Source organism: Cercospora beticola, chromosome 9 (assembly GCF_033473495.1).
Source record: "Cercospora beticola chromosome 9, complete sequence".
NCBI classification, from domain to species: domain Eukaryota; kingdom Fungi; phylum Ascomycota; class Dothideomycetes; order Mycosphaerellales; family Mycosphaerellaceae; genus Cercospora; species Cercospora beticola.
This window is the reverse complement of record NC_088943.1, coordinates 2,229,578-2,255,892: the sequence shown is the minus strand read 5'-3', so window position 1 is coordinate 2,255,892 and position 26,315 is coordinate 2,229,578. Positions and strand designations below refer to the sequence as shown.

The following is a 26,315-nucleotide window of genomic DNA, read 5'->3' as shown; positions in this document are numbered from 1 at the left end:
GTCCTGAAGTAGAGTCGAGGAGATTGCACTTTGCAGTCTCCTGCAAGAGAGCTTCAGCAAATGCTAGGCTGCCAGCGTCCAGCCGACAGACGCGTGTGGCCAGGCTTGCAAGCACCAATCCAGCAGATTTCAAATTAATGCCAAGAAAACCATCAAACTTCTCATTCCAAAACATACTTAGGGTATCGCAACACGTAACATCATGCAATGTCTCCTCGCCCATATTCGCTCACTCATCGCTTGCTTCTTCCAGTCCTCCGTCACAACAGAGGACCACGGGATAGCAGCTTCTCATCACAAGCGTCGTATGGGCAGATAAGCTAGTCTCTCGCTGGTCGAATGTTCGATAGGATATTCTGCACACGAGCCAACATGTCTTCGCGTGTCTCAGTGCTGAGAGTGGGGAGGTTGCGCTAATTTATGTATCAGCATCAGGATTTCATAGCATTTCTCAGCAATGATTGGAAAGAAAGCAGGGGGATAATGGCATACTCTTTCCAACCAACTTCTCAATTCAGACTCTGTCCATGTTTCTGGTTTGCCGGATGGTTCTGAGGAGGAGGGGAAGAGGTCTTGGCCCCAGATTGACCTAATAGTAAGGAAACAGATCAGCAATAGACAATAGAGGAGGCAAGTGCAAGGGTTTGCGCTTGCATACCAAGCTGTGGCTGCTGTGACGAGAGCTGTGAAGCCTACGAACAGGTTCTTGGAATTGAGTGCTTTGTCGAGGGCGGTTGGCATTGTGGCGCGTGGCGTTATTGAGACCTCCGTGGATCAGTGGAAAAGTTGAAGGACGAAGAACACAGGCTTTGGCGGTCGAAGACGGTATCGAGATCAGGCAGCAAATTGCAATGTGTTGTTCGTTGTCGTACAAATGCAACCCTAATGTAGCTGCCACCTGCGCCGTGTCATCGTCACGCACGTGAAAGTGGCGCCTGGCGCTAAATTTGGCGCTAACGCTCGCCTAAGGTTTAGGGGATCATATCCCTGTCGATGCTGTTCGAACAGCTGTCGGACTGCAAACACGCGTCTGTAAGATAGCAACCAGCACACACTCTTTGGCTGTCATCTGGCATGAACACCAACCGCGATCCCTTCAATCTCCGACGAAAATCTCCTGCTTCACAGCTCTTCCGCTCGACTTCCAATAGCAGTTTGAATAGCAACAACAGCAACAGAGACAGCAATCCACCCCATCACGATCGTCACCTATCGCCGAACTATAGCCCCAATGCTTCGCAGAATCACGGCAGCTCAATAGCGTCGTCCAGCATGTCCGGCTACGGCATCCCGGCTAGCGGAGGCGCTGCTGCGGCTTCACACAGCGTCGACAACTGGCAAAGTTCTGGGAGGTCACGATTTCAGCACACCAACAACCACGACGCGCAGCAGACTCTGAGCGAGAAGGTTGGAGATACAATTGGTGGTATGTTCGGTGATGGGAGGAAGGAGAGTTTGCCCATGTACAAAGATAAACCGAGCAATTTCTATGGACCTGGCGGCAGGAATGCGAGGCAGTGGATGAGGAGGAAGAGGACGTTGGGTGCCGGGCTGGGAGTTCTGGCTGTGCTGAGTTGGTGGTTTGGGATACTAAGCCCATTGAGCTGGATTGGTGGAGGGTCATCAGACAAGGGTTCGGCTTCACCAGCGACACCTGTGTCCGGTGGGCAGAAACAACAGAGTGGGAGTGGATGGGGATTGTGGAGTGGGAAAGAAAAGGTGGATTGGAATGAGAGAGCGCTGAGTGTGAAAGATGCGTTTCAAATCAGCTGGGCAGGATATGAAAAGTATGGTTGGGGTATGTATCGGCATATAGTATGTCCTCCTGTCTGGGAGGTGTATCACACGCAAGGAGCTGGCGCTGACGATACTCTACAGGCTTCGACGAATACCAACCTGTTTCTCACAACGGCAAGCTCATGACGCCGAAAGGCATGGGATGGATCATTGTCGATGCGCTTGACACGATGATGATTATGAATTTGACGACAGAATTGGAACATGCACGACAGTGGATACATTCGAATCTAACATATGACCAGGACCACGATGTGAATACTTTTGAGACGACGATTCGAATGCTCGGCGGATTGCTCAGCGCACATTACTTGAGCACGCAGTTTGAGGGCAAGTATGCGCCGACGACAGATGGGCTCAGCGACGACCTGTACATTGAGAAGGCTGTTGATCTGGCAGATCGACTGTTGGGAGCATATGAGAGCAAGTCTGGAGTTCCCTTTGCGAGTGTCAACCTGGCAAAGATGCAGGGACTACCTTCACACGCTGACGGAGGCGCATCATCAACCGCGGAAGCTACCACTTTGCAATTGGAGATGAAGTATTTGTCCAAGCTGACTGGCGAAACGCATTACTGGGAGCACGCCGAGCAAGTCATGCGAGTCGTTGACGACAATCAAGCTGAAGACGGCTTGGTGCCCATTTTCATCTATGCTGACCAAGGCACGTTTCGAAGCGAAAACATTCGTTTAGGAAGCCGAGGCGACAGCTACTACGAGTATCTCATCAAGCAATATCTGCAGACTTCCCACCAAGAACCGGTCTATCGAGAGATGTGGGACGAGAGCTTGGCAGGTGTCAAGAAGCATCTGATCACGTACAGTTATCCAAACAATTACACGCTGATCGCGGAGAGGCCAGCTGGACTGCACTCGCGCCTGGAGCCGAAAGAGGACCACCTCGTCTGTTTCATGGGAGGCACCATTGCGCTAGCCACGACTGGTGGCGTGTCACTTGCGCAGGCCAGGAAACAACCAGACTGGTCCGAGAAGCATGAAGAAGATATGCGCCTCGCTCACGAGCTGACAAAGACTTGCATCGGCATGTACCAGACGAAAACAGGCCTCGCCCCCGAAATCGCCCACTTTCACATCCACGACCCGCCGCTCATGTACAACGACTTCTCGCCCAAAGAGCTCCCACAAAGCCCGGCCGAGTTCAACAAATGCCTCGATGCGAAATGCACCACGACCGAAGATACCGTCGCGAAAGACTTCATTTTCAAAGCCGCAGACGTGCACAACCTCCAACGTCCAGAGACTGTCGAAAGCTTATTCTACATGTGGCGCATTACAGGCGACGAACAGTATCGCCACTGGGGCTGGGAAATGTTCCAAGCTTTTGTCAAACATACTCTTGTTCCTGACGGAGAAGGCTTCTCCAGCGTCGCCAGTGTCCTGGAAAGCCAGGTGCACTTGAGAGATAATATGGAATCTTTCTGGCTGGCGGAGACGTTGAAGTACTTTTACTTACTTTTCACTGATGAAGAGATTCTTCCGCTGAACGAGGTTGTCTTCAATACGGAAGCGCATCCTTTCCCGAGATTTGAGCTTGGTAAATTGTTCAAGACGGGTTGGAAGAGGAAAAAGAATCGAACAGAGCAGGAGACGAGGGAATTGGAGCAGAAGTTGAAGAAGGGTGATGTTTTGCATGATGGGGAAGAAGCGGATGTGGTTGTTGTCAAGGTTACCAAGACGATGGAGAGGAAAGTGGAGAAGGAGACGGCAGTTGAAGCGAGTGAGAAGATTGGAAGGGGACAGAGAGGCAAGATTCTGGCTGGCAAGCCGCTTGCTGGGGATGAGAAGGCGAAGAGAGGTAGTGTGATGGTGGACGGGTCTGAGGAGCCGAGTGATGTATGATGGGTGGCAGGTGTATGTGGGTAGTGCATTGTACGAATTATTTCATCTGAGTGGGAAAGGTTTGTGGATCGGGTTGAACGTTTGCTGACGGTGGTTTGACGCTGCTTGCTGTCAAGCTCTCGTCTTTTTTTTTTCTTCTCTTGACTTTCTGGACATGCTCTTGCGAGATTTGGATGTCTTCTTCACTGATTTTTCTATATGCTAATTCGCGTCTAGTATACACCGAGATTGACCAGGTCACGTCACTGGCAGTATCTGCGAGACAGCATGTTGAGTGCTCGAGATCTCCGCCGATTATGCCTCCGCTATTGGTCTTCCCTCACGAGGAGCAGACGGCTGCGTTGCGTTGCGTACTGCGGACTTTCATGCTCATGCCTAATCACATGATGTAGCGAACAGGTGAATGATGGAGTCCGTGACCCACAGATCTTTCACAGTGTCTGTATTCAATCCGGATTCACCAAACCTTCATTTACCCAAGCTGGACCCACTCCTGAGGCATAAAATGCCAGCTTCCACTTAAGCTTGGACCCACAACTCGGCCTCGACCACTCTTTCTCGACACCAGTCGCTCGCAACACCACCACTTTGCATAGCAACCGTTCGCTCAAGCTACCGCCCGACCCCCATTTTATTACCCGTCCTTCGCCTCGCGGTGAACCTGCTTTCACCACTGAGCTTTTTTTTTTGGATACTGGCAGACTCGACCCTCGAATTTATCGACATGGCGCCTGTGTTAATGTACGAGTCGGAACCTCAGCAACCGGAGAATTCTTGGAAACGCGAGCTTTGCTACGAGGAAGGCGACCGTATCATCGCACTCGATGATGTGCCACAGAACCATCTAGTGCTTAACAGCGAGATTCTGGGCCGTGCCTCAATGTTCTTCCTAGGAAGTGAGAAGAATGACTGGGCCGGGTCGGCGACCACGACTCGACACGAGCCAACAGGCAGAGATCGAAAAGTACTCAAGTACTATCTTGTGCAGAACAAAGAGACTGACACTATTACACTGAACAAGACGGTATGTACAGCTGTCCATGCAATGCGAGATTTGACTAACGTCATCTCAGCCTGATACCGAACAGCACTCTCTGGACGATCGTCTAGCATTGCCCAAAAGCAGAGTCACCGTCTTCTACCTCTCTGAAGATGCCCATGGCTTCACCCATCGTAGGCACCATCACAGTAAGTACAGAAACTGTACGTATCAGTACTTGGAAGGTGACGGTTTCCGGGTTATCGACACTGCTCTCCAGTATCTTCGCACCATTCGCAAGAGCCACAGAGTCATTTTCAAGTTGTTGTACAAGGAGGACGTCGACGATTGGCTGGAGTACGAGGACTTTGCCGACATTGCAGCCTACGCGGAGCTGTATGATGTTCTGGCCGAGATTGCTCCAGGTCTAAGGCAGCTCTTGCTGAACAAGGATGATATCTGGGAGGATGTGAAGAAAAACTATCACTTCCATCTTGCTCTCGGACGCAAGCTGGAATGTGAGGAGACTTTCATCGATGCAATGCGCCACTACATCGGCAGTGGCAGCCCTTTGAACGACCTCACGATGAAGTTGGGGTTAGATGCGGAATATACATTCGAGATCGCCGACTTCCGCGAAAGCCAGAAGAATCGCATCGACCAGCTGATGCGGGACATCCAGGCCCTGGCATTGGCAACTCATGTCCCAGATACTGCTCCCAAGTACGCAGCTATTGGTCATGGGAAGCCCGTCAAGACCGCTTTCTTCTCGAGCGCACACAACCCGACCCATCTGGAGCGCGTGCAAGATCTCGGTCGGAAGATTTTCGTCGACTGGTTCACGCATCAACAACTCGGCGAGAAACACCAGATCCATAGACGCGACCATCCCGATTACTGGGCGGAAAATCCTCCATACGAAGTAGACACCGACAGCGACGACGAGTCTATCCCACCCCGGCCTTCGACACAGGGCGTCTATCTGCCAAGCTCGTTCAGAAATGCCTGTACTTATGCAGTCGAAGCATCACAAACGGGCAAAGAGCTGCAAGTCTTCGATGAGAATGCTCCTGAAGCCTTCATCCGCCAATCCTCGCTCGCAGCATCTCCATACGTCACGCTTGCAGTACAGAGCGAGCTCAAGAAGTTGATCAATCAGATGGCTAATTTGGCTCTCCCACTGGTTGCGCCCCGTGAGTACAAGGTCATGAAGGCGGAGAGATATCCTGAGCATCCTGGGTATGGTGCCTTTGGTATGCATGCTCCGCGATCCGTCTACGAGAGCTACAACGCCATCAACAACAAGGCATACCGCAAAGCGAATGCCCCTGAAAGCGGCTTCGGTCGGGGTCAGGCCAAGCCTCCTATGGTTCGAGGCGAAGGTACTGTCGAACCAGGCACTCTGGGGTTCACCCACACACATCTCAACGACACAGATCGGGGCAAATTCTACGATGAGTTCTGGAGCACAGGTGGCGAGCTCTACGACGACTGGGAGATTCGGTACGGCATGACGGCGCACGATGAATCACACATTCACTACTTCACAGCAACGGAGTTCAGCGAAGAAAATGTCCCATGGGATCGTGAAAATGTTCTGGGTGCGGAATACAAGATCTTGGACGTGAAGCCGGCCTCGAAGAAATGGCTCAAAGCGTTGGGTTTGTTGGGCGAGGATGAGGATGGGGAAGGAAATGATGGTACTGGTGCGACAGCTGCGGATTGGGGAAACTGAGCTGGGCGGGGCGTGACACATTGGAGATCGGAGATCGAAGGGGGATGAGACTGATAGAATGACTTGCATGGGGGTACGCATACATTTCGCACAAACAAACGCTAATTGAACATATTCTCGCACACCATTTGACCAAACTTCTACTCCACACTCACACAGCGCGAGAATCTCAAACAACAAAGTGTCCATTCATATTGCTCCTCTTCAAAGCCCGAAAGTCCTTAACGCTGCGCCTAGAAGCATCTCGACGATGAACAGATCGATCGACCTCAGACCCGCGTGCGAAGCTTTTCATGACATTTGCGCGAGCATTGCGCTTCATAGTCTCTGGAGTGTTGAACGGATTACCTATGTCGACGGATTCGCGCTTCTTCTTCGAGGCTTGTTTGGCGAGAGCATCACGCTTCTTGTTATTTGCTTGCTTAGCCAAAGCATCACGCTTCATGTTATCTTCTCGGCTGCGGAAAGCATTACGTTTGACGACTTCTTTGGTGACTGATCGTTGTCCGAAACTCTTCGAGTAGCGACCTCGTTTTTCTATGGTGCAAGATCCGAATTTGTTTTCCTCTGTCAATGGATGAGGGTTCTTGCATGAGTCCAGATCGTCGTTTTTGCGGGTTTCGAGGAGGGCAATTGGAGCTGGCTCATCTCGTTGATTGAGCACGATGTCGAAGCCTCCACGCTCTATTGTAGCGACACTGTTAGTCTTCCCGCAGCTTGACAATCAATGAGCGCTCGTACTGTAGACTGGTCGGCCGATAGGAGCAGCTATGGCGCATGCCGCCAGAAGGAAGGTGATGATGCAAGAGAGCTGCATTGTTCCTGTCGTAGGAAACTACTGGTGAGGTCGCGACTCGTTCTGCGTCTGAGTTTGCTGTGATCTGACGAGTATTGGGCATCGTGTTGACTTGTAATTATATAGACATTTGTCTTATCACATCTTGCAGCGCCGTTAAGGCTGCACCGGACATCTCGTTTTCCGAAGGCTTGATGAGTAAGGCGCAACCATTTCTTCCATTCTCGATTGAATGCCATGAGGGCACTTCCTAAAGAAGTGCCGAATTCCTTCCACTACCTGCGATTGCCTATTCGGGCGCGGTGAGTCTCCAAGGTCTTTGGAGCACGTGTAGGCTCACTGGTGAGGGTTGGACGCTTTACTGCATTACAGATAGTATCACTGGCTGGCTCCGTTCTTCTTCGTGGCGCCAGAAAATCTGCTGAACTTCTTGACTTTCCGTAAACATTCCTGTCTGGTTGTTTCGCGGCCAGTCGCTTTCCACGTAACGCCACTCTACATGGGTTGACTGACCTCATCCACCCTCTGTGGGCTGGCCACATTGGGTCAGGGGACGGCCGGGCTTGTAGCAAAGCCGGACCACACCTGAGATAACTGATCTGCCGACGATGGCTTTCCGTTTAGACCGCCGAAGGCACGCGACGAAGTTACCCTCACCCATGGTGTGGTCGTAATTGCCGATAGCCCAGCACTGTGAATGCCAAGCAGGTGGAACACGTGGGTGTGAACAACGATTGGTGTTCCTGGAAGCCCTTGCAAGACTGGCCCATGCTATCTCTGCCTCTTGCGAATGGTTCGTCGGCGTCCGTGGTGGTCTGAGGACGAAGTCAAAATGCGTGGTCGTGCCGATATTCATAACCGCGGCTGGCTCTCTCAAGCAGCACGAAAGGATCACTTCGTAGGGCACAAACTCCAAGGGCGGTTCGATGGCGAAGACTGGAGTCACCTAGATCAGTATTGTTGTAGATGATGAAGTCGAACTAGTTGAGAACCGGTGTACGCCGGTGCTGTTGTGTGACAGGGAACACGGATGCTTGGCCACGACTTCACCTGGTCGTTTCCGACATCTGACATCCCGCACACAAGAATCTTACCGACATCTTTCGGACAGCGGGAAAGCTTTTGGTGAAGAGGATATCCGCTCCCATGTCCTTGATATGCTCCTCCCAATCGATGCCGATGCGTGCAAGAAGTGGCATTCCGCAAGGCCTTTCTAGATGCAGATTGTCAGCTTTTGAATCGAGCCATTCCTCCGGGGGACAGCGACAGTCGCGATGACACGAGCCTCTCGATACCATGGCCCGAGAGACTCTAGATTGCGAGGAGTTGGCTAGTCCAAACACGGTTGTCGCATTCGCGTCGGCAAAGACTTCCAAGATGCCAACAAGCACGGGCAGTTCGCTCTGCGTGAAGTGATAATTTTGGAAACCATACAAGTGGGATTACATCGCAAATTCTGCCAATGCATCTCTTGATGACCTGTTCGCAGTCCACTGGTCCAGCCGGAAGGATGAAGTGGTCTTGGACTGCTTTGGGCAGCTACACCTTTCTTTTTCTTGCCAGCCGCCAAGACAATCGACATCATTTTCGTGACTAACCTGCATAAGCACATGCGAACTACAAAAATATTGCATCACTTCACAGGAGCGGCTTCGGCGGCATCTAGTAGATATGTTGAGTACATCAGAGCGACTGTTCTGCGTCGGCGGAGATCATGCAGACGACAAAGGAAATTGGATAAAGGCGCTGATGACGAAGGTAGGCATTCGGTACAGATTGCTGTGAGATGGGGCTCTGACTGCCAGATAGGAATCCATTGCCCACTTGCCCTCGAAGTCCAAATTCGAGGTATTGAAAAGTCGATTCCACTTCCCAATTCGAATTTTTGGGTAGCCCAAGATGTCATACACAGTCCAGTCTGGCGACACTTTCTGGTCTATCAGCCAGAAACTGGGTCTCTCTGTCGACGCACTCCAAGCAGCGAATCCAGGTGTTGCTGCTGGAAGCCTTCGAGTTGGACAAGTTCTCAATCTCCCAGGGTCTGGAACGATAAAGTACACAATCGTCGCCGGCGACACTCTCTGGACAATCTCTCAAAAGAATGGAGTTTCTCTAGAAGCTTTACAAGCAGCCAATCCCGGCATCAATCCCAACACTCTCCAAGTCGGCCAGGTCATTAACATTCCCAGAGGAGGCAGTGCACCAGCACCAGCACCCGCTCCTGCGCCTGCTCCACCGCCACCAACCAATGGCACTATCCCTGGCGCAAGGTCCTTCGTTCCATACAGTGGTCCAGCATCTAATTACCCGAACCCCAACCAATGGGCAAATTGGGATACACTCTGGAATCAAAACTTACGACTCATGAGACTCCATGATACAGAAGCAGAAATCGCTCTCATTCGAAGTTCCATCCTCACCGTATCCCAGGAATCCGGCGTAGACAGAAGAGTCATTCTCTGCATCATCATGCAAGAAACTGGCGGAAATGTTCGCGCTCCTACTGTACGTCCTCTTCTTATCCATGCCACTTCCCCCACTCTACTGCTCATACTAATCCCACCACCACAGACGAACAACGGCGTCCGCAACCCAGGTCTCATGCAATCTCACAATGGCGTAACTTTCAATCCCGCGGACCCAGCAGGCAGTATTCTTCAAATGATCCGCGATGGAACATCAGGCACTGCTTTTGGCGATGGATTGAAGCAATGTTACGCAAAGCAGGGAAACTGGTATGCGGCATTCAGACAGTATAATTCTGGAAGTGTAGATCCTGGCAATTTGAACAATGGGCTGGGAGCGACGGCAGATTATGTGACGAAGACCGCGAATCGATTGATGGGGGCGATTTGGGTGAATATGTGAAGGGCCTTTGGAGAAGGGGAAGAGGTGAATGTACGAGGCTTGGGTTATGGCGAGGTTCGTGGGATAGATCCGGGTACTGACGCATGAGAAGGACCTGCGAGCGCGCTCGCCTGATGCGAATTGTTAATTTTCCGTTGACAAGCTTATGCTCTTCTAAAGTTCCGTAGCACCAATCGTGCTATCAAATGTTTGCGATGAAATCAATGCGCTTCCATGAGTTTCAATCACGTTCATCGATCTTAGCTTCCGCATCTCTTCACCAAGACCCCAAGCTTCAGTGCAGTCATCAAGCTCAGACCAGCACCAGCGGAGCTTGCCACAATATTCTCCAGGTAACGTCAAGAGCCGAGACACCTCTCACAGGCTTAGCTCATCCACATCGTCCAGTGCGACGTGAACCTTCTCGACTTCGTCTTCCCACGTGCGCCAAGCCCCAGGATTCGGATGCGTCCTCGGCATTCCCTCATAGCCCTTCTGGATCTGGCCAATGACGAGACTGCCTGCAGAAGCCGAAGCGCACGAGATACTCCGGAGTTCTGTGGTGCTCGTGGTCGGCCAGGCAGAGACGGGATCATAAACCTCGCCGTTACTCATCCTGAACGGACACAAGATTCCGTAAGCAGAGAGCAGCGCAGTAAATTCAGGACCAACCTTGGCTGAGGCGAATAGCCCTCTTCCAGCAATCCTGTCGGCAACAGATGCCTTCTCCGCCTCCCGCGCGGCATCATCTTCTTCTGCATTTCGTTTTTGAGCCTTTGGGGAGCGCCGACTCGAAGCGTTGGAATCGACAGAATCGACGTGACTCTGAGGCGTTGGTGATCTGCGTGCGGCGCGTTCAGCCTTGACTGCTGCGTAGACACTTGGACCGAGCGCGATTTCTTCCTCTCGCGCTTTGTTCTTGGGCCGCCACATCGAGCTCGAATTGCCCTGCGAATTTGGTGACATCCATTCAGACATGTCCACAAGTTCCTCGGAACAGTCCTGCTTCGTCTTTCGTGCTCTTTGCTTTCCTTCGGTGGGCATCTTGGGCTGTGGCGAGACTCGAGCACGCTTCCGCGGTGCTAGCGAAGGCTGTGCGCTTGCGACTTCGAGTTTGGAGTCCTTGCTGTCGCTGTGCGTGGACGCATCAGAGATGCTGCCTGCTCTTTTCCGCTTGCGGACGTCGGAAGTGTTGCCAGCAGAACCCAGCTTCTTTGCCGCACTCCTCTCTTTGTTGGCGCTTGTCTTTGGCATCTTGAATTTCTCTCTCTTTGTCGCGCCTTTGTGTCCCACTGCCTGTCGTCAAAATCAGCACTCAGCCAATCTGATAATATTCAAACTGTCAAGGCAGTGCTTCGAGTAGCTGTGTTTTTTTCGATTCTGTCGCTGCGTGAAATTTAGAGTTGAGCGATGTTGCCCGAACCACAATTGTTGCTTCGTGAATAGGGTCCGTGCCCCACTTTTTACCATTTTCAGCTGTCCAAGGTGTCTTTGTGAATGGTTGATGGAGCACATACTATTTTGCGACCTCATGCCTTGTCATACGGGCGGTCGCTTCATTGTCAATCGTTTGAGAAGATCCAGTCTGTCGACATGGCTGCCAAGAAGTAGCCTCAGCTCAGGATCTCCTGACTGGGTCAGTAGCAATCGAATAGCGGTCTCGTATTGGTCACCATTGCGCCAGAAGCCCATACCATCCCACTGGTTCTGCTGCTGTGCATGTGTCTTCAGGTGCTTCCAGCATTTGTGCCATGTGTCCAGCGCATATCGAATATCAGTAGTGAAAGCCTCCGACTCACTCGAAAAAGCTCTGCAAAGCGACAGGGATAAGACGTCACTCGTGTACCGATACAGCACTATAGTGAGCAACAGTCAGAGAGAAGATAGCTGCACAGGCGTTGAGGGTCTTACTGTGTATCAGAATGAAAGTGTCTAGCACTGTCAGATCCAATATGCGGGTGTCATTAGATCCTTGCCGAAAGAACAGCCGCTGGAATGCTTCTTGTGAATTGAATGCTCTGCAGAACGAAAACTGTGGTAAGGCAAAAGGGTGTTCTGCTTCGAATACTGTCTCGACACAAGGCAGGCCGTACATGATCTCGGATGTCAGGATTCGGGTTGGTATGCCACGAAAGAACAAGAAGGCGCAATCAAGCAGGCTGAGCCACGCCGCTGTCCTACAGCTCTTGCATTAAATGTGTTGTTATTTCCTCCGAAGACGATCGAACTCACCTTACTTTGGCCTCTTTCAGGAGCCACTTCCGCTCGCTAATACGGTCGTCGAGCTGATGCGCTGCCTTGAACATATCGATGCAGTGGGCTGCCTGGGCACAAATCAATACCAACCCTCTGTACTGCAGGGCTGACTCCAAATCTCACCTCGATGACCTGTAAAAAACGTGTGGTCATAGCCCGTTGCTTTGCTTCTGCGTCTCCGGTCCAAAATTGAACGACAGCCATGCAGAATCCAGCCTGCACAATTTGGAAATCTTCATTGACACCGTTCGCCCCAAGATTCTGAAGTTTCCCTTTTGCGACTGATGACACAGCACGAAAAATGAATTCCTCGCCATACGCCATAATCATACTTGCCATGCTGCGCTCCTTCTGACTTGTTGAATACATGGCTCCGAGCAGGATCACCCCGACCAGAAGTACGTCATCAACCTCGCTGATCCTGAACGAAGGCCTGTGAATTACGGGGCAGTTGCGATGCCAGCCTCGGAAATAGTCCTCGATGTGCTTCACCACTCTGGCTTGACTGAAGACTTGCTGCAAGTTTGTCAAAGTGTCAGAAGTCGACAATGCAGATCCATCTGGACTGGTATACTCTGATAGCGCGAAAGTGATACTTGAAAGACGATCAAGATGGTCAGCTACGCCGTACACGTCGAGGTGCGGAGTCGGTGTGGTTCCACGTTCGCTGCCAGACACAAGCACATCCGCAGTGGGCCAGATCTCAGATTCGAAGAATGCAGGCCCAAAGATGCTTGCGTTGAAGTCGAATTCGAATTCCATTGAGTCTGCAATATCTCCAGACTGACTCTCGGCAGTATCTCTGGAAGGCGGACGGGGAAAGTTGAACCTGGACGAGAAGACTTCTTCTTCGCCGTCACGAAGAAGAAAGGAAGTCGAAAACTGGCTTTGCACTCTTGATTCACGATCACGAGAGGCGCTTCTTGAGGTCGCTGCGCTGTCAGTCACTGCATTCGAGCAGCTCACGTGTTTGCCAGCGCAAGTGCCGCATGGCGAGCCGCCATCACAATACAGCTTCTTCTTGGCACACTGCAAAGATCAGACAATCATTTGGAGGAACAGGTTGTATACATACGTTCTCACACGAATGACGATTCCTGCCTCGTGATCGAACGCCTTTCGTCAAAGGTTGGTTTCCCCGCTTGGGACAGGTTGTTTGGTGCCGTTGTAGTGCGTCTCTGGAATTTGTAAGTCTAGTTGTGACGCTTGAGGTCGAATGACTTACCGACGGGAGTATTTTCGATTGCAGAAACTACACCAATTCATCGACGAGGTGGGAGCTGCTAGCATTAGGGCGCTTTGAAGGAAGTGTCGGGTCAGTGATTGCGTACGGCGTCGACTGGAGGCGCGTATGTCCGCCATGAGGTGGGCATACTGTCCTTTTCCATCCGATCGCTGTCTGTCCGGTATGCGTAGACCGTTGGGACTGCAAGCAGCGAACGGCGATGGTGTGAGGATAGAAGCGAGATGACGGGTGCGACTTTGAGGTCTGGGAAGTCGCGCTTGCTGAGTCAGCTGCCGCCTTTGGCAAGAGCCGTGGCTGCACTTCAATCTCCAACTCTTGTCCTAGGCACTAGCAAACACGACCAGGGCGAAAGAGGCAGAGGTACATGCTCACAAAACCTTATTGCAACGGCAATTGGAGATACCTGACCAGGTTTGTGGTCAATGTGAGCGTTTTCCGGGGCGTTGTGGATTTCTCCGGAGGATGTGGTGTTTGTCCGAGTATACCTCCTCTCAGGCACATGGGTAAGCCGAACATCACGAAGCTCCTGATTCGACGTCCAGAATGTAGACTTGAAGTACACCTGGCGAACGATGCGGGGCAAGGAGATTGCCGGCGCAGATCAACGATGCTGTGCGACACATAAAAGTTGCCTGTTCGCAGGCGGCATGGAGGTACTTTGACGAACTGTTCCATTTCCTCACCAGATTAAAGCGACACTGAGTATTCAAGATGGCTACAAGCACTCAGACTACCACAGTCGAGCCTCAGACTCAGCCCCCTCAGGTTCAGCAAGCAGCCGCAGAGCTGCGAGCACCAGACGTACCTCCTATTTCCACTGCAGCGCCCGAAGCAACGGACGGGAACTATGGTCTGAAATCGAACTGGCCAGTCGCTATCGATCTTGCTGGAGGAAGCTCACCTTGCCGGCTGGAGGGTGAAGTCGAGGACTTGGTCGTCCTTGGCGAGGTGCCGAAGGCCATCGATGGCAACTTCTATCGTGTCATGTGCGATCCATTCGTTCCCCCGCATCCAGACAACGTTCCCATCGATGGAGACGGTAACATCTCGGTCTTCCAGTTCCACAATGGCCGGGTCGACATGAAAACCAGATATATCGAAACAGAGAGGTACAAACTCGAGCGAAAGGCCAACAAAGCGCTTTTCGGGTTGTATAGGAACCCGCACTCCCATCATCCATGCGTGAGGTTTGTATCCACTGAACCGTCGTCAGCATCCCCAAATAGTAATGCTTTGCAGAGCCGCTGTCGATTCGACAGCCAATACCAACCTTGTGTACTGGGCCGAGCATTTGCTGGCACTGAAGGAAGTCGCCTTACCATATGGTGTGGACCCCATTACTCTGGAAACGAGATGTTACGACCCTTTCAAGCAGATCAAAGCCAAGACTTTCACGGCACACCCAAAGTACGATCCATACAAGGACGAACTTGTAGTATTCGGTTATGAAGCCAAGGGCCTCGGAACCAGAGATATTGTGACTTATTCCATCGACCGGGCCGGCAAGATTAAGAACGAATTCTGGCTTCAGGATCCACACGAGACGCCGGGATTCATCCACGACTGCGCCATTACTCCCAACTGGCTCATTCTGTTCGTTTGGCCGTTCGAGGCAAACGTTGCCCGGATGCAGAAAGGCGGCCATCATTGGGCCTACGACTATAGTAGAGGTCTCACGCTGATCGCAGTCCCTCGCGATGCCGCAACTCCCAAAGCTTCCGGCTGGCAGTCGAAGGAGGTGCGCTCATACGACTGGAAGAACTGCATGCCGATTCACACAGCCGCAGCATGGGAAGAGGATGGCCTCATCTTCATTGAAAGCTGCCGTGTCCACGACAACGCCTTCCCGTTCTTCCCTCCTGACGAGGAGAACCCTCGCATGCCAGCCGCAGACACTAAAGCCGACTACGTTCGTTGGAAGATCGACCCCACGCAGCCCGATCGCGCCGCTCTCGAGGATCCTCAAATCATTCTCGACGTCCCATCTGAGTTTCCGCGCATTGATGAGCGATTCATGAGCTCCAAGTACGATATCGTCTGGATGAACGCCTTCATTCCCAAGAAGTCGGATGGCGGAAAGAACGTCTTCCATGGGCTCAACGGCATTGCAATGCACAGCAACAAAACTGGCGAAACTCGCTGGTTCTATGCAGGAGACGATTCGCTTGTGCAAGAACCAATCTTCGTTCCGCGAACAGACGACGCACCAGAGGGTGATGGATGGGTAATCGCATTGGTGGAGAGGCGAAAGGCTAATCGCTGTGATGTGGTGGTGTTGGACACTAAGACTTTCGAGACTCCCGTGGCGATCGTGCAGTTGCCATTGCATGTCAAGGCTCAGATTCATGGTAATTGGGTTCCTGCGAAGTCGCTGGGCGGGTATAAGCCCATCATCAAGCCTGTAGAAGTTTGGGGCATTTCTGGGCAGGGCGCGTTGGAGGCATTCTAGTAGCAGAGCAATAAGTAACAGCTCAGCTTCAATCGCAGACAGCTGGTTTCTTTCGCTCCGTTCTTTCCATTTCGACAGGCGTGATGCCTTATGTTGCAGCAGTCACGGAGGAGAAGGCAGAGTTCTCGGTCGAATCTGCTTCGGTAAAACATTCATCCGAGCCGACAGCTTCCAGCAACTTTCGTCTCAAAAATTGTAGAACTGCTCGCTCACTGGCCGCTCGTCTGTCCACACCCACCATGTCGTCCTTCTTCACCCTGCCCGCTTCGCAAAAGAAGCGAAAAAGAGCTCAAGACTCCGCTCCCGCAAAATCCTCGAAAGCGCCCTCTTCCAAACCACGAAAAATCCGCGACGAATCCATCTCCGGCTCCGATGATGAAGACGACGACGAACACCAGTCTTCTCGCAATCGCGCGCTAGACGTGCACAGCGCCGATGAAGAATCTAGCGATGACGAAAATGAGGATGTCGCTTCTAAGCGGATCCGCCTGGCGGAGCAATACCTTGCCAACACGCAGAAGGAAATTCTCGATGAGGCGGGTTTTGATGCTGCGGACATTGATAAGGAGAATCTGGCGAGACGGATGGGAGAGAGGTTGAAAGAGGACACAGCGGAGTCAAAAGGGAGGATATATCGCTGGATTAGTGGCGATTTTGAGTGGTCGCGTGCCGAGAGGACGCAGTGGAGGTTTCACCAGAAGAGTGTGACAAGCGTGGCGGTTTGTGAAAAGGATGGCGTGGCGTATACGGTTGGCAAAGATTGTGTATTGGCGAAGTGGAAGCTGCCGGAGGTGGTTGAGGAGGAAGAGGAGGGAGAGAAGAAGAGGAGTAGGAAGCCAAAATTACTTGCTGTGAACAAGAGGTTTGGCGAGAAGACCAAGGGGATGGAGCAGCATAACAAAGCCATTCGTTGTGTGGCAGCGAGTCAGGATGGCAAGTTCGTGGCGACGGGTGGGCTGGACAAGAAGTTGATTGTGTGGGATGCGGCGACGCTCAAGCCGCTGAAGACATTCTATTACCAGAATTGCCATCGCGACTCAATTGACAGCTTGTCGTTTCGGCGGGGCACAAATCAGCTCTTCAGCGCGAGTCGCGATCGGACGGTTAAGATCTGGAGTCTGGACGAATTGACGTACGTCGAGACGTTGTTTGGGCATCAAGAAGAGGTGGCAGATGTGTCAGCACTGGCACAGGAGAAGTGTGTTACCGTGGGAGCAAGAGACAGGACAGCGCGATTATGGAAAGTGGTCGAGGAAAGTCAATTGGTGTTCAGAGGAGGCGGAGCGCCCAAGCAGTCGCAACAAAAAGCAAAGGACAACGACAGCGGGATTGATGTTGGCGAGGACTACGAAATGCCACACGAAGGCTCAATGGACCGCGTGGCGTGTCTGGATAATGATACATTTGTGACAGGCTCGGACAATGGCTCACTAGCACTATGGAATGTCCACAAGAAGAAGCCTGTTCACGTGTACCCGCTTGCACACGGAATGGACCCGCCCCTGCCCCTGTCAGAAGTGAGCGCAGAAGAGGTGCCATCAGAAGAAGCAACGACGAAACCCCAACCACGATGGATCACGGCATTACGAGCGATACCCTTCTCCGATGTATTTGTATCTGGATCCTGGGATGGTTATGTACGAGTATGGCGGCTCAGTCAAGATAAGAGACGGATCGAACCTTTGGGAAGAGTGGCCTGCGTGGAGAGTTCTGTCGAAAACTTGCTTGACGAATTCGGATTAAGCTCAGCTGCGCTTTCGAAAAGTGCTCTACAAGCTGTGACCGATGGAACGGAAAAGAATGGCGTGGTTTCTGGCATCGTCAATGACTTGGCGATTGCGGACCGCGGCGAGAGAGCCAAGAATGGTGTTCTGGTCATCGCGGCTGTGGGTAAGGAGCATAGACTGGGCAGCTGGAAGGTCCAAGAGGATGGCAAGAACTACTGTGTGCTCTTTGAAGTGCCCAGGAAAGTGCTGAACAGCGAAGAGTCTGCGGATAGTGCAGAGGCCGGTGGCGAGGAGGATGGAGGCGACTTTGGTGGATTTGACTGAAAGAGAGCATCAAACGTCAAGACTCAATGCATTCACGCCTACCAGGACTTCTTCGGGCCAAAACCAACGAGGCTATTGGCTGCGCAAGGCGGGCTCTGCATCATCGCGGCAACACGCTTATTGCTCGACCTGGGCTTCACACATTGCTCACTCTACGCGAACTCATGATCTCCAGAACATCTTCGCGGGTCGGGCGTAGTCGAGAACTTATACTCGTGTAGATAATATTATACAGCCCACCAACCAAAAGGCCGTTTCATGTGCCGCTCTTATCAGCACGCTCACCAGATCCTCAGATCCTCTTTCGATGCGACAATGTTGGTCAGCACGGAAACTGCTTCCAAGCGATGGAGAACGCCCTTTGGCAAGTGGGGTCGAGTATTGAGAGCCGACGCTAACGTCCTGAAGCTATTTGGAGCTCACCTTTTAGCCGACTTCATTTCGACCCTCTCAACTGCTTCGATTTTCTACTTCGAATGTCATTTATACCGCGTACTCAAGAAACACCTTGGCCAAGCGGAGAACAGTAACGCTTGCAAGCAAAGTTTTCTCTGGAGCGAGCGGCATCCTCAGACCTACTCAGTCCACCTACTACAAACATTTAGTCGACAAGCGACATTCAAGCACGTTCCAAGATCAAGAACTGAGTCATCTCGTTGCTGTACCAGTCAGCAGAGGACCGTCGAGCAATCCCATCAATCATTTTGACGCAAAATCCAGACAGCTACAATGTCTTCCCCCAACCTCTTCCTCTGGGACCACCCCATGTCCTCCTACGCCCAAAAGATCCGTATGGCACTGCGCTTCAAAGATCTTCCCTTTGAAAAGGAAACCCCACCGAACCTAGGCTCCGGCGAGCCCAATTCCTCCTTCCTCTCCGCAGGCCCACGCATGGAAGTTCCCGCTCTCGTTGTCAAGAGTGGAAGCGGAGGTGAAGAGTTCAAGCTCTTCGATTCCACGGCCATCATGATGTACCTCGAAGAAGCTTTCCCAGAATCTCCCAGTATGCTTCCCCGTGATCCGAAAGCTCGCGCCGAAGCGAGGATGATCGAAGAACTTTGCGATACGCATTATGAAGCGATTAATTGGGCTATGGGGGAGATCAATTGGTTCAAGAGGGCCGAGGGCTCTGAAGCTGAGCGCCTTGTCGCTGCTGCGAAAGAGCAGACGGGTCAAATTCTAGCTTGGCTCGAAAGTAAAATTGGGGAGAAGAAGTTCTTTAATGGTGGTGAAGGGATTGGTTATGCGGACTTTTGTGTTGCGCCGATTTTGAATCGGAGTGTTATTAATGGGTTGGGGCCTGTGAAAGGGTCGAAGTTACAGCTTTGGCATGAGAGAATTAGTGGGATTGAGTGTGTGAAGAAGACTTATGCGGAAGTGGAAGCTGCGGCGCCGTTGATGAAGAAGATGGGCCCTGATGCGTGGAAGAAGGGAAGTGGGAGGAGGAGAGAGTATAGAGATCATCGGTTGGAGTGGTTGGTCAAGAATGGGGCTATCGGGATTGTCTTAAAAGGTCTCGAGGATGAGAATATCAGGTTTTCGTGGCCGCATCCGGCGTCTGGTGGAGAAGGAGGGGGCAAGTTGTAGGCTGCCTTCTTCGAGGTACTTCTCCCCGGTTTCTGAATGTTCGGCGGCTCTTGTAGTTGGCTTGCTTGACTTGGCAGTTGCTTAGAATTCTGCTTATGTTCAACGTCATGCATCACTGTTCAATTGCAAAGATGCCGTGGCACTTCGACTCTTGCGTTTGGCTCGTTGAGCTTACCGAAGAATCGAGATCAACCTCTAGACCGCTGAGTTGGAAGTTAGAGTTGGCGGGTCTTCGGTGAGATGCACGATTACTCGCGTTGGTTGACCTTTTGTGGTGCCTCAAGTTGGACCTAATCGGCTACATCCAAGTGCAATTCCCTCGTTCGGCTCGCCTACCAACACGAATAGTCGAACTATCTCGCAAATGTCACACAAAATGCCAGAGATCCCTGCTATTGGCCAAAGCCTCAAACCTGAAACCTTGGCATATGGTTCCTTCCGCTCGTGTCACTTCGTGCTCGAGGTCGGCGATCCCAGACTTATCGCTTCATGTACAGTGGCCATCCTTGCGATTGCGCCGCAAATGTTCGGCTCCCCATGAAGTAAGATCAGATCGTTCGAGAACTTGGAAAATCTGGACATGAAACGGCTTTGGACGACCTCACCTTTCTTTTGCACTGTCTTTGAAATTTCCATCTCGCAGGTGTGGGCACGATGGGCAGGCCAGAGGAAGAGCAGTATCAGCGGACGATAGACATCCTGTGTCAGGAGAGCCAGACTCCTCAGGAAGAACTCACCGATGACATGGCTATGGCGGATCTGCTGACGGATCCTTTGCTTTCGGTGGCCATTAGCGCGCGATTGAAGAAAGAGCTGCAGCTCGATTTCAGCGCTGATGACTTGGTCAATTTGAGAGCTATTGGCGATCTGAAGACGACCTTGTTGGGGAGTGGAAGACAAGAAGTACCTCCTTTGTCATTGACAACGTCACCATCGGATTACTCCGATTCAAGACTTCCCTCGACACCAGAGGATCTGGCCATTCCAATGCGATCCACCTCGATGGCAAATGGAGGAATGAAGTCAACAGAGTCGCTCCACTCGCCAATGATCGGCACGCCTGTGGAGAGAATAGCACGATTAGGAACGCCTTCGTCTACTTCCATGGCCACACCTTTAGAAGAGCTCGAGCCGTGGGCGGTGACACCGCCTCCGATATCACGCGAGCCATCGCCTTCGATTCGATACACCACGTCACGCGATGCATCACCTGCGATGCCGACAGCGACTTCCGTAGTCATGCAGGGCCGGCCGGGGACGGCGTCCTGGGCAGTCTTTTTATTCCCCGATGGATCAGGGAGCGAGCGGTCGTACGTCAACCTCCCTCGTATTGCCCTCGATGTGGTTGTTTATGGATTACAGTGTCCCTTCCTCAAACGACCAGCTGATATGATGTGTTCATGGGATGGCCTGGTCGAAACTTACATCACGGAGATCCAAAGACGTCAGCCTCAGGGTCCATACGATTTCGCTGGATATGCCGCGGGAGGCGCTCTCGCCTTTCGTGCAGCGCAGCTTCTGGTTGCTCGAGGGGAGAAAGTCAATAGTATGACACTCATCAATAGTCCGGTGCCCGAGACCTTAGGCCATTTATCAGATGAGCTGTACGAGTACATCCGCTCAGTGCGCGACTGGAGGTACGGAGGGCATATTCCAGAATGGGTGCTGCCACATCTCAAGGCTTTCACCAAGGTCCTGAATTCGTATCGGCAAAGTAGGTGTGGCATTGGCGCAGTGAAGAACGTGCGGATCCTGTGGGCTGGACGCGGAGTTCCCGACGAAGCTCCGCCACCACCTCATGCGCTTTCTGACGGGGAGAAAAGCGTCATCAGGTTTCTGACAGAGGCGAGGCGTGACTTTGGGCCTGGTGGATGGGAGGTGTTGTTGCCCGGCAGTGAAATCTGGTGCGGAAAGCTCGATGCAGACCATTTCGAGATGATGGTAAGTTCGTTAGCACGACCTCCGTTGCTCCTCTCGGCCGTGATTTGGACTGAAAGAGAATATCGCTAACCCATTTCGTGCCTTCCCAGAGCTCCGAATATGCGCCGCAGATTTCTATTTGCATTGCAGAGGCCCTGCAGTAGTCAAACTGCTGGAGAGCTAGAGTAGCCCTGCCGTCACGAGACCTGGTAGATCCGGAGCTAGTCGTGTGTATGCAAGGTCACTCGACTTACTGCCTGGGAAAACGATCGAGGCAGGGGGGCCATTGCTGCCGCGACTCGGACTCTTACGCTCCTTGCACGGAACCATAGCAGACCGAGTACACCAGTGTACCTAGTGCGTCCCGCAGAGCTTGGGCTATTTGCTTTTGTTCTGCAGAGTCCTTGTCCATCGTGAAAGGAAGTGCCCGTCCCGTCAAGGGAGCATTTTCCTGAAAGGTGAGATGCCTGGCTCCTTCTCTGGTTGTATCTGAGATTTCTGAGAGTGAAATCCGCCATAGATGCAGCAAGAAGTGCACAGAGTTAGATTTCAGTGTGGAAGAAGGAATGTATGAGAGTATCGATACGCTTGTTGGAAGGCGTTGATGGAGGAGTGCTTGTGGCCGGAGGAGCCGCCGATCGTCACAGAAACGGTGGGCGGGATGAGCCGGCGCCGTACAACCTTCTTCTTTCCTTCTTTGACCACCAAGTCCAAGTTTCCGTGAACTTACTTCGTTCCCCCAGTCTCGAGATCTCTGGGATCGTGGGATCACACGCTCGCCGCTCTGCTGACATTTCGACCCGTAACTTACCAGCAACCACTACGGAGACGTCATGCTCTCCGAGAAACGCTCATTCGGCTCCGTCACGCACGCGCAAGACGGGCAGGCAAGGACTTCATCAAAGTAAAACATCCCCAGGGCCCGGAACTGGCTGAAATGCTTGGCCTTTGGAGTTCGCCGTCAACTTCTTCACAGTGGGAGCTTTGTGCTCGTCACCCGATTGACAGTCACTTTTGTCGCCATTGGCATTCGAAAACTTCTGGCCGTCGGCCACCCTCAGGCACCTGGACAAGCTGGCGCGACAAAGCGCTCCGCTGGATACGCCGCTAGCAGGGTGAAGCGCTTCTCGATATCCGGCGAGCGCCCCTCCGTCATTGCATTAATGTGCATCGGGGAAAATTCCTGACCAGCTCAACCAACTTCAAAGATTGTGTTAAGGTTGTGAGCAGATCTAGGGAGTATAGCCGGTTCAAAGTCAAAGCTCCTCTCTCAAGCAACGCGCCGCGCGTGCCGCAGTTGTAACGTGGTAAGGGACGCTCTGTCATTGCACGAAGGCTCGAAAGACTTTGCAGGCATTTCAACATGTCGACATTGTTCATTTCAGAGGGACGTCAGCGGACCCCTCTGCCGGCTTGTGTATGCTCCAGAACTCCCACGAGACACGCTACGAGATATCCCACGCCGAGAAAACTGGACCCCATGTAGTGTGTGGTCCCTATGATCCTTCACCGCTGCAGATACGCCGCACAGGACCGCCTTCCATGACTCGAAAACGCCAATGGCATTGGCGCAAGGCCACACACAGCTGCTATTCCCGACATACAAGCGCATTTCGAAGCGATGACAGATTGATCAGTCTGCAGGGAGCTCTCTGGTAGTTATGTAGCTCGAGGTAACATGTATATCTTGTTCCACACTGCTGGTTCCGTTGTTGTCGCTCTTGTGAACCTCTTCACTCCTAGTTGCAGATCCCCTAATTCGAGCGCCCTAGGGTATCATGTCTACTCCAACTATCAAGTACCGAGCTGCATGCGATCACTGCTCAGCTACCAAGATCAAATGCACCCAAGAACGGCCCTCTTGTGCGAGATGTCGTACCTTGGGGCGTGACTGCAATTACAGCCGTTCGCTAAGAGCTGGCAAGCCTCCCAGATCAAGTCAAGGTCTCAACAAAAGAATCGCGAATGCTCCAGTTCTACCACGAAGGGGACCCGCTGCGGATTCACCACAGCCTGTGAACGGCGGGCCTCTGGGCCACGGACTGCCGGCGCAGATTGCGTACCCGATCTCCGGCCACACACCTAAGACCGAACCGGCATGGTCTGCAACATCCTCACCATATCCATCACCTCCAGACATGCGTGCATATGGCAGCGCAGAGCCGACTTTCTTTCAAGATATTCATACAGCAGACAACAGCTCCGTCAACACGCCCATGGAGCCAGAATGGTTTTTCGATTTCACCAACGCTTCATTACCCAGTGAAAGCCCTCTGGTCAGAGTGGACTCCCGCGAACCAACACAACAACCGAGTCCCATGTCAGACACCAGGCACCCCGTCTGCTTGCCCCAATCAGCGGACGCGAAGATATACCCAAACGAGCTCAACAATATGTCCCAAGAATTCATCCCGAACTCACCCACTCCACCCGGTGTAGACCAGTGTCTACGGACCGCGACCGAAACTCTCAACAGGCTCTACGAAATCCCATACGCACAGATTGACCACGAGACAAAACAATACTCTGTCGATCAAGTCCTGAGCAGCACCTCACGCGCTGTACAGATCTGCCACGATCTCATATCTTGCCCTTGCGTCAAAGACTTCCACCTACCCATCGCGATTGCAACACTGGCGTCCAAGGTTCTCACATGGTACCAAACAGTCGCTTGTATCCGAGACCCCAACACGGAAATGCCTAATACCAATGGCAAGGTGCATTGCAGAGAAGTTGTTGTGGATGAACAGCTGGCGTTGGGAGCATATAAGCTCGATGGAAGTATGGGATGGGTACTTAAGAACCATATTATTCTTGGTCAAATTCAGAGACTGAAGGAAGTTGCCGATCGATTTGATGCGCAGTTCTGTACTGAGAGTTCGACGAAGCAAATGGTTGGGGGAGGCAAATTGTATTCGAGTATGGGAAACCTGTTGAAGTCGAGGTTACAGTTCACTCTGCGGGAATTAGAGACGAGGCTGAAGGGGAGTTCGAGTTGACGTCAGGAGACCTTGGGAAAATGGGGTTTGCAGTTACTGTACAAATAAGGCATTTTGTGCTTCTACATTGATCGGGAACCAAGTGTTAAAGATCATAGCTTCGCATAATGCATGCATTTGCTTTCAGTCGCCGACATGTGCTGAAGGACGCATCTGGTGCCTTTCTCCAGCATCGATGTGCTTCTTGGCAGAGAAAACGAGAGTTACAGTTCTGGAAGAAACGTCAGTCATCTTACAGCTTCAGGTTTTCCCTGCGCCTGGAGAGATCCGAACCGAACTGGTGAGTACATACATCGATACTGATCTTACATGAAGATTTGCTGCACGCACTATCGCCCGCTAGGAGCAGGCTCTGGGGCCGACCACCTTGGAAAATAGTTCTTGTAGTAGTGTCACCATTTGCGAGTGCCACCGCTGTTATAATTTGCGTCGTCCTCGCGGTTCTTCTGGATGATGGTTTTCGTGTTGTCATCGCTCTGCTGGACATACAATAGAATGTCGGGGATCTGGATCCCGTCTTGTGTCTTAGCGCCAGAGTTCCAGACTGTGACGATGATATTACACACGGGCCGAAGCGGTACCTATGCTGGGCGAGGAAAACGACAGCGCCACCGACCATAGGTGATGTAATCAGAAGGTCGTAAGCTCGTGTACCGATTGGCAATGTGAGGCCCGGCTTCGGTCTCAGACCCAGCTCGAATTGAGAATTGAGGCTGGATTGGAGAGCTTGTAGGGTTCGGTCAGATGCCTGAGCTTGCGGGAAATATATCCATTGAGGAGGCGAATAGAAGAATCCAGGATGTCCACTCCTGTCGGTTGGCTCGAATTTGCTGTACTTGGCGTACGTGAGATACGCGACATCCGACCAATGTAAGGTCTCAGCGTCTTGCCCAGGGGTGTAGACATCTGGATCTACACGTGGTCCCTGGCCCCCATCCCACCTTCGTGGTCCATATCCTGAAAGACCGACTGCGGATGTCTCGTCAGTATGCAATAGACAGTGATACCAAGCGCGACCTACCCAGAATGTCTTTCGACGGGTTCGCAAGAATCTGGTAATTGAATGGCGTGCCTTGTTTCCGCCAGTCTTCACCGAACCATCCAGCCGGCCCTTTTGAGTGAAACCCAAAGGCCCGTCCCTCTTCGGGCATCTGCAAGCCAGCAAGCCTAGATAGCTGCGTATCCATGAACTTTGCATCAAGCTCAGTCCGATGCCAATTAGCCGTGCGAGCATCGTGCGGTCTGATATGGGCCTGCGGCATAGCTCTTCCAGCATCAGCCATGCATTGAACAAGCGCATGGGCAGCCTTCTCGTTCGCGGTCTCAGTTTGAGGGTCCAAAGGAGTTAAACTAACACGCTTGATCGCCTTCGATGTGGCATTGTAGCCGGGCGATGCAGCACTCATAAAGTTGACAAGACATGCTTCTCCACTCGTCGACTTTCCTTGTTCGATCGTCGTGTGGGAGGCGTTGCCTTGCGGAGTGGGTGCACCGAGGAGAACCAAGGCGGAGAAGAGCAGCCCAAAAGCGTGGCGCAACTTTGGGAAGTTCTTCGGTGCCATGAATGTGTGGCGGATTGACCTGCGCAATGTGGAGTATTGAATACTTCAGCAAAATGTTTTCGGGGTCAGTGCAGCATTGATTGCAATGGCAGCTGTACTTGTAGACTCGAGCTCTAGATATGCCACCTGGCTACAAAGGTCGCCGGAGTACACCTCGTGCCATCGGATCACTCCTGGTGCTTGCCATGTGAGCGTTCTGAATCAGATGTGACAGTACGGAAATGACGATATC

The 26,315-nt window shown here is 52.2% G+C and overlaps 13 protein-coding genes across 13 annotated transcripts; 8 read left to right on the top strand and 5 right to left on the bottom strand.

Moving 5' to 3' along the window:
* Positions 1-320: 320 nt before the first annotated feature.
* Positions 321-741, bottom strand: RHO25_013069 (uncharacterized protein; the record flags this gene model as incomplete). The annotated part of the gene is made up of 3 exons (XM_023604338.2): positions 321-413; positions 493-589; positions 659-741. The coding sequence occupies 3 exons, from the start codon at positions 739-741 to the stop codon at positions 321-323; spliced, it is 273 nt and encodes a 90-aa protein (XP_023450469.1).
* Positions 742-1,074: 333 nt separating this feature from the next.
* RHO25_013068 (uncharacterized protein) lies at positions 1,075-3,656 on the top strand (the record flags this gene model as incomplete). The annotated part of the gene is made up of 2 exons (XM_023604337.2): positions 1,075-1,798; positions 1,879-3,656. 2 exons carry the CDS (start codon positions 1,075-1,077, stop codon positions 3,654-3,656), a joined length of 2,502 nt encoding a protein of 833 aa, XP_023450470.1.
* Positions 3,657-4,380: 724 nt separating this feature from the next.
* RHO25_013067 (uncharacterized protein) lies at positions 4,381-6,370 on the top strand (the record flags this gene model as incomplete). Its single annotated transcript, XM_023604336.2, has 2 exons — positions 4,381-4,680; positions 4,730-6,370. 2 exons carry the CDS (start codon positions 4,381-4,383, stop codon positions 6,368-6,370), a joined length of 1,941 nt encoding a protein of 646 aa, XP_023450471.2.
* Positions 6,371-6,539: 169 nt separating this feature from the next.
* On the bottom strand, positions 6,540-7,187 carry RHO25_013066 (uncharacterized protein; the record flags this gene model as incomplete). Its single annotated transcript, XM_023604335.1, has 2 exons — positions 6,540-7,054; positions 7,112-7,187. The coding sequence occupies 2 exons, from the start codon at positions 7,185-7,187 to the stop codon at positions 6,540-6,542; spliced, it is 591 nt and encodes a 196-aa protein (XP_023450472.1).
* Positions 7,188-9,065: 1,878 nt separating this feature from the next.
* Positions 9,066-10,034, top strand: RHO25_013065 (uncharacterized protein; the record flags this gene model as incomplete). Its single annotated transcript, XM_023604334.2, has 2 exons — positions 9,066-9,671; positions 9,738-10,034. 2 exons carry the CDS (start codon positions 9,066-9,068, stop codon positions 10,032-10,034), a joined length of 903 nt encoding a protein of 300 aa, XP_023450473.1.
* Positions 10,035-10,391: 357 nt separating this feature from the next.
* On the bottom strand, positions 10,392-11,267 carry RHO25_013064 (uncharacterized protein; the record flags this gene model as incomplete). The annotated part of the gene is made up of 1 exon (XM_065603638.1): positions 10,392-11,267. One exon carries the CDS (start codon positions 11,265-11,267, stop codon positions 10,392-10,394), a length of 876 nt encoding a protein of 291 aa, XP_065459710.1.
* Positions 11,268-11,552: 285 nt separating this feature from the next.
* Positions 11,553-13,031, bottom strand: RHO25_013063 (uncharacterized protein; the record flags this gene model as incomplete). Its single annotated transcript, XM_065603637.1, has 4 exons — positions 11,553-11,869; positions 11,925-12,190; positions 12,246-12,337; positions 12,393-13,031. The coding sequence occupies 4 exons, from the start codon at positions 13,029-13,031 to the stop codon at positions 11,553-11,555; spliced, it is 1,314 nt and encodes a 437-aa protein (XP_065459709.1).
* A 1,195-nt stretch (positions 13,032-14,226) lies between these two features.
* RCO1_2 (transcriptional regulatory protein rco1) lies at positions 14,227-15,964 on the top strand (the record flags this gene model as incomplete). The annotated part of the gene is made up of 2 exons (XM_023604332.2): positions 14,227-14,702; positions 14,755-15,964. 2 exons carry the CDS (start codon positions 14,227-14,229, stop codon positions 15,962-15,964), a joined length of 1,686 nt encoding a protein of 561 aa, XP_023450122.1.
* A 239-nt stretch (positions 15,965-16,203) lies between these two features.
* RHO25_013061 (uncharacterized protein) lies at positions 16,204-18,015 on the top strand (the record flags this gene model as incomplete). The annotated part of the gene is made up of 1 exon (XM_023604331.2): positions 16,204-18,015. One exon carries the CDS (start codon positions 16,204-16,206, stop codon positions 18,013-18,015), a length of 1,812 nt encoding a protein of 603 aa, XP_023450127.1.
* A 729-nt stretch (positions 18,016-18,744) lies between these two features.
* Positions 18,745-19,602, top strand: RHO25_013060 (uncharacterized protein; the record flags this gene model as incomplete). Its single annotated transcript, XM_023604330.1, has 1 exon — positions 18,745-19,602. The coding sequence occupies one exon, from the start codon at positions 18,745-18,747 to the stop codon at positions 19,600-19,602; it is 858 nt and encodes a 285-aa protein (XP_023450126.1).
* Positions 19,603-20,256: 654 nt separating this feature from the next.
* RHO25_013059 (uncharacterized protein) lies at positions 20,257-21,686 on the top strand (the record flags this gene model as incomplete). Its single annotated transcript, XM_023604329.1, has 2 exons — positions 20,257-21,543; positions 21,633-21,686. The coding sequence occupies 2 exons, from the start codon at positions 20,257-20,259 to the stop codon at positions 21,684-21,686; spliced, it is 1,341 nt and encodes a 446-aa protein (XP_023450125.1).
* A 1,614-nt stretch (positions 21,687-23,300) lies between these two features.
* On the top strand, positions 23,301-24,521 carry RHO25_013058 (uncharacterized protein; the record flags this gene model as incomplete). Its single annotated transcript, XM_023604328.1, has 1 exon — positions 23,301-24,521. The coding sequence occupies one exon, from the start codon at positions 23,301-23,303 to the stop codon at positions 24,519-24,521; it is 1,221 nt and encodes a 406-aa protein (XP_023450124.1).
* A 232-nt stretch (positions 24,522-24,753) lies between these two features.
* On the bottom strand, positions 24,754-26,083 carry RHO25_013057 (uncharacterized protein; the record flags this gene model as incomplete). The annotated part of the gene is made up of 2 exons (XM_065603636.1): positions 24,754-25,490; positions 25,543-26,083. 2 exons carry the CDS (start codon positions 26,081-26,083, stop codon positions 24,754-24,756), a joined length of 1,278 nt encoding a protein of 425 aa, XP_065459708.1.
* Positions 26,084-26,315: the final 232 nt, after the last annotated feature.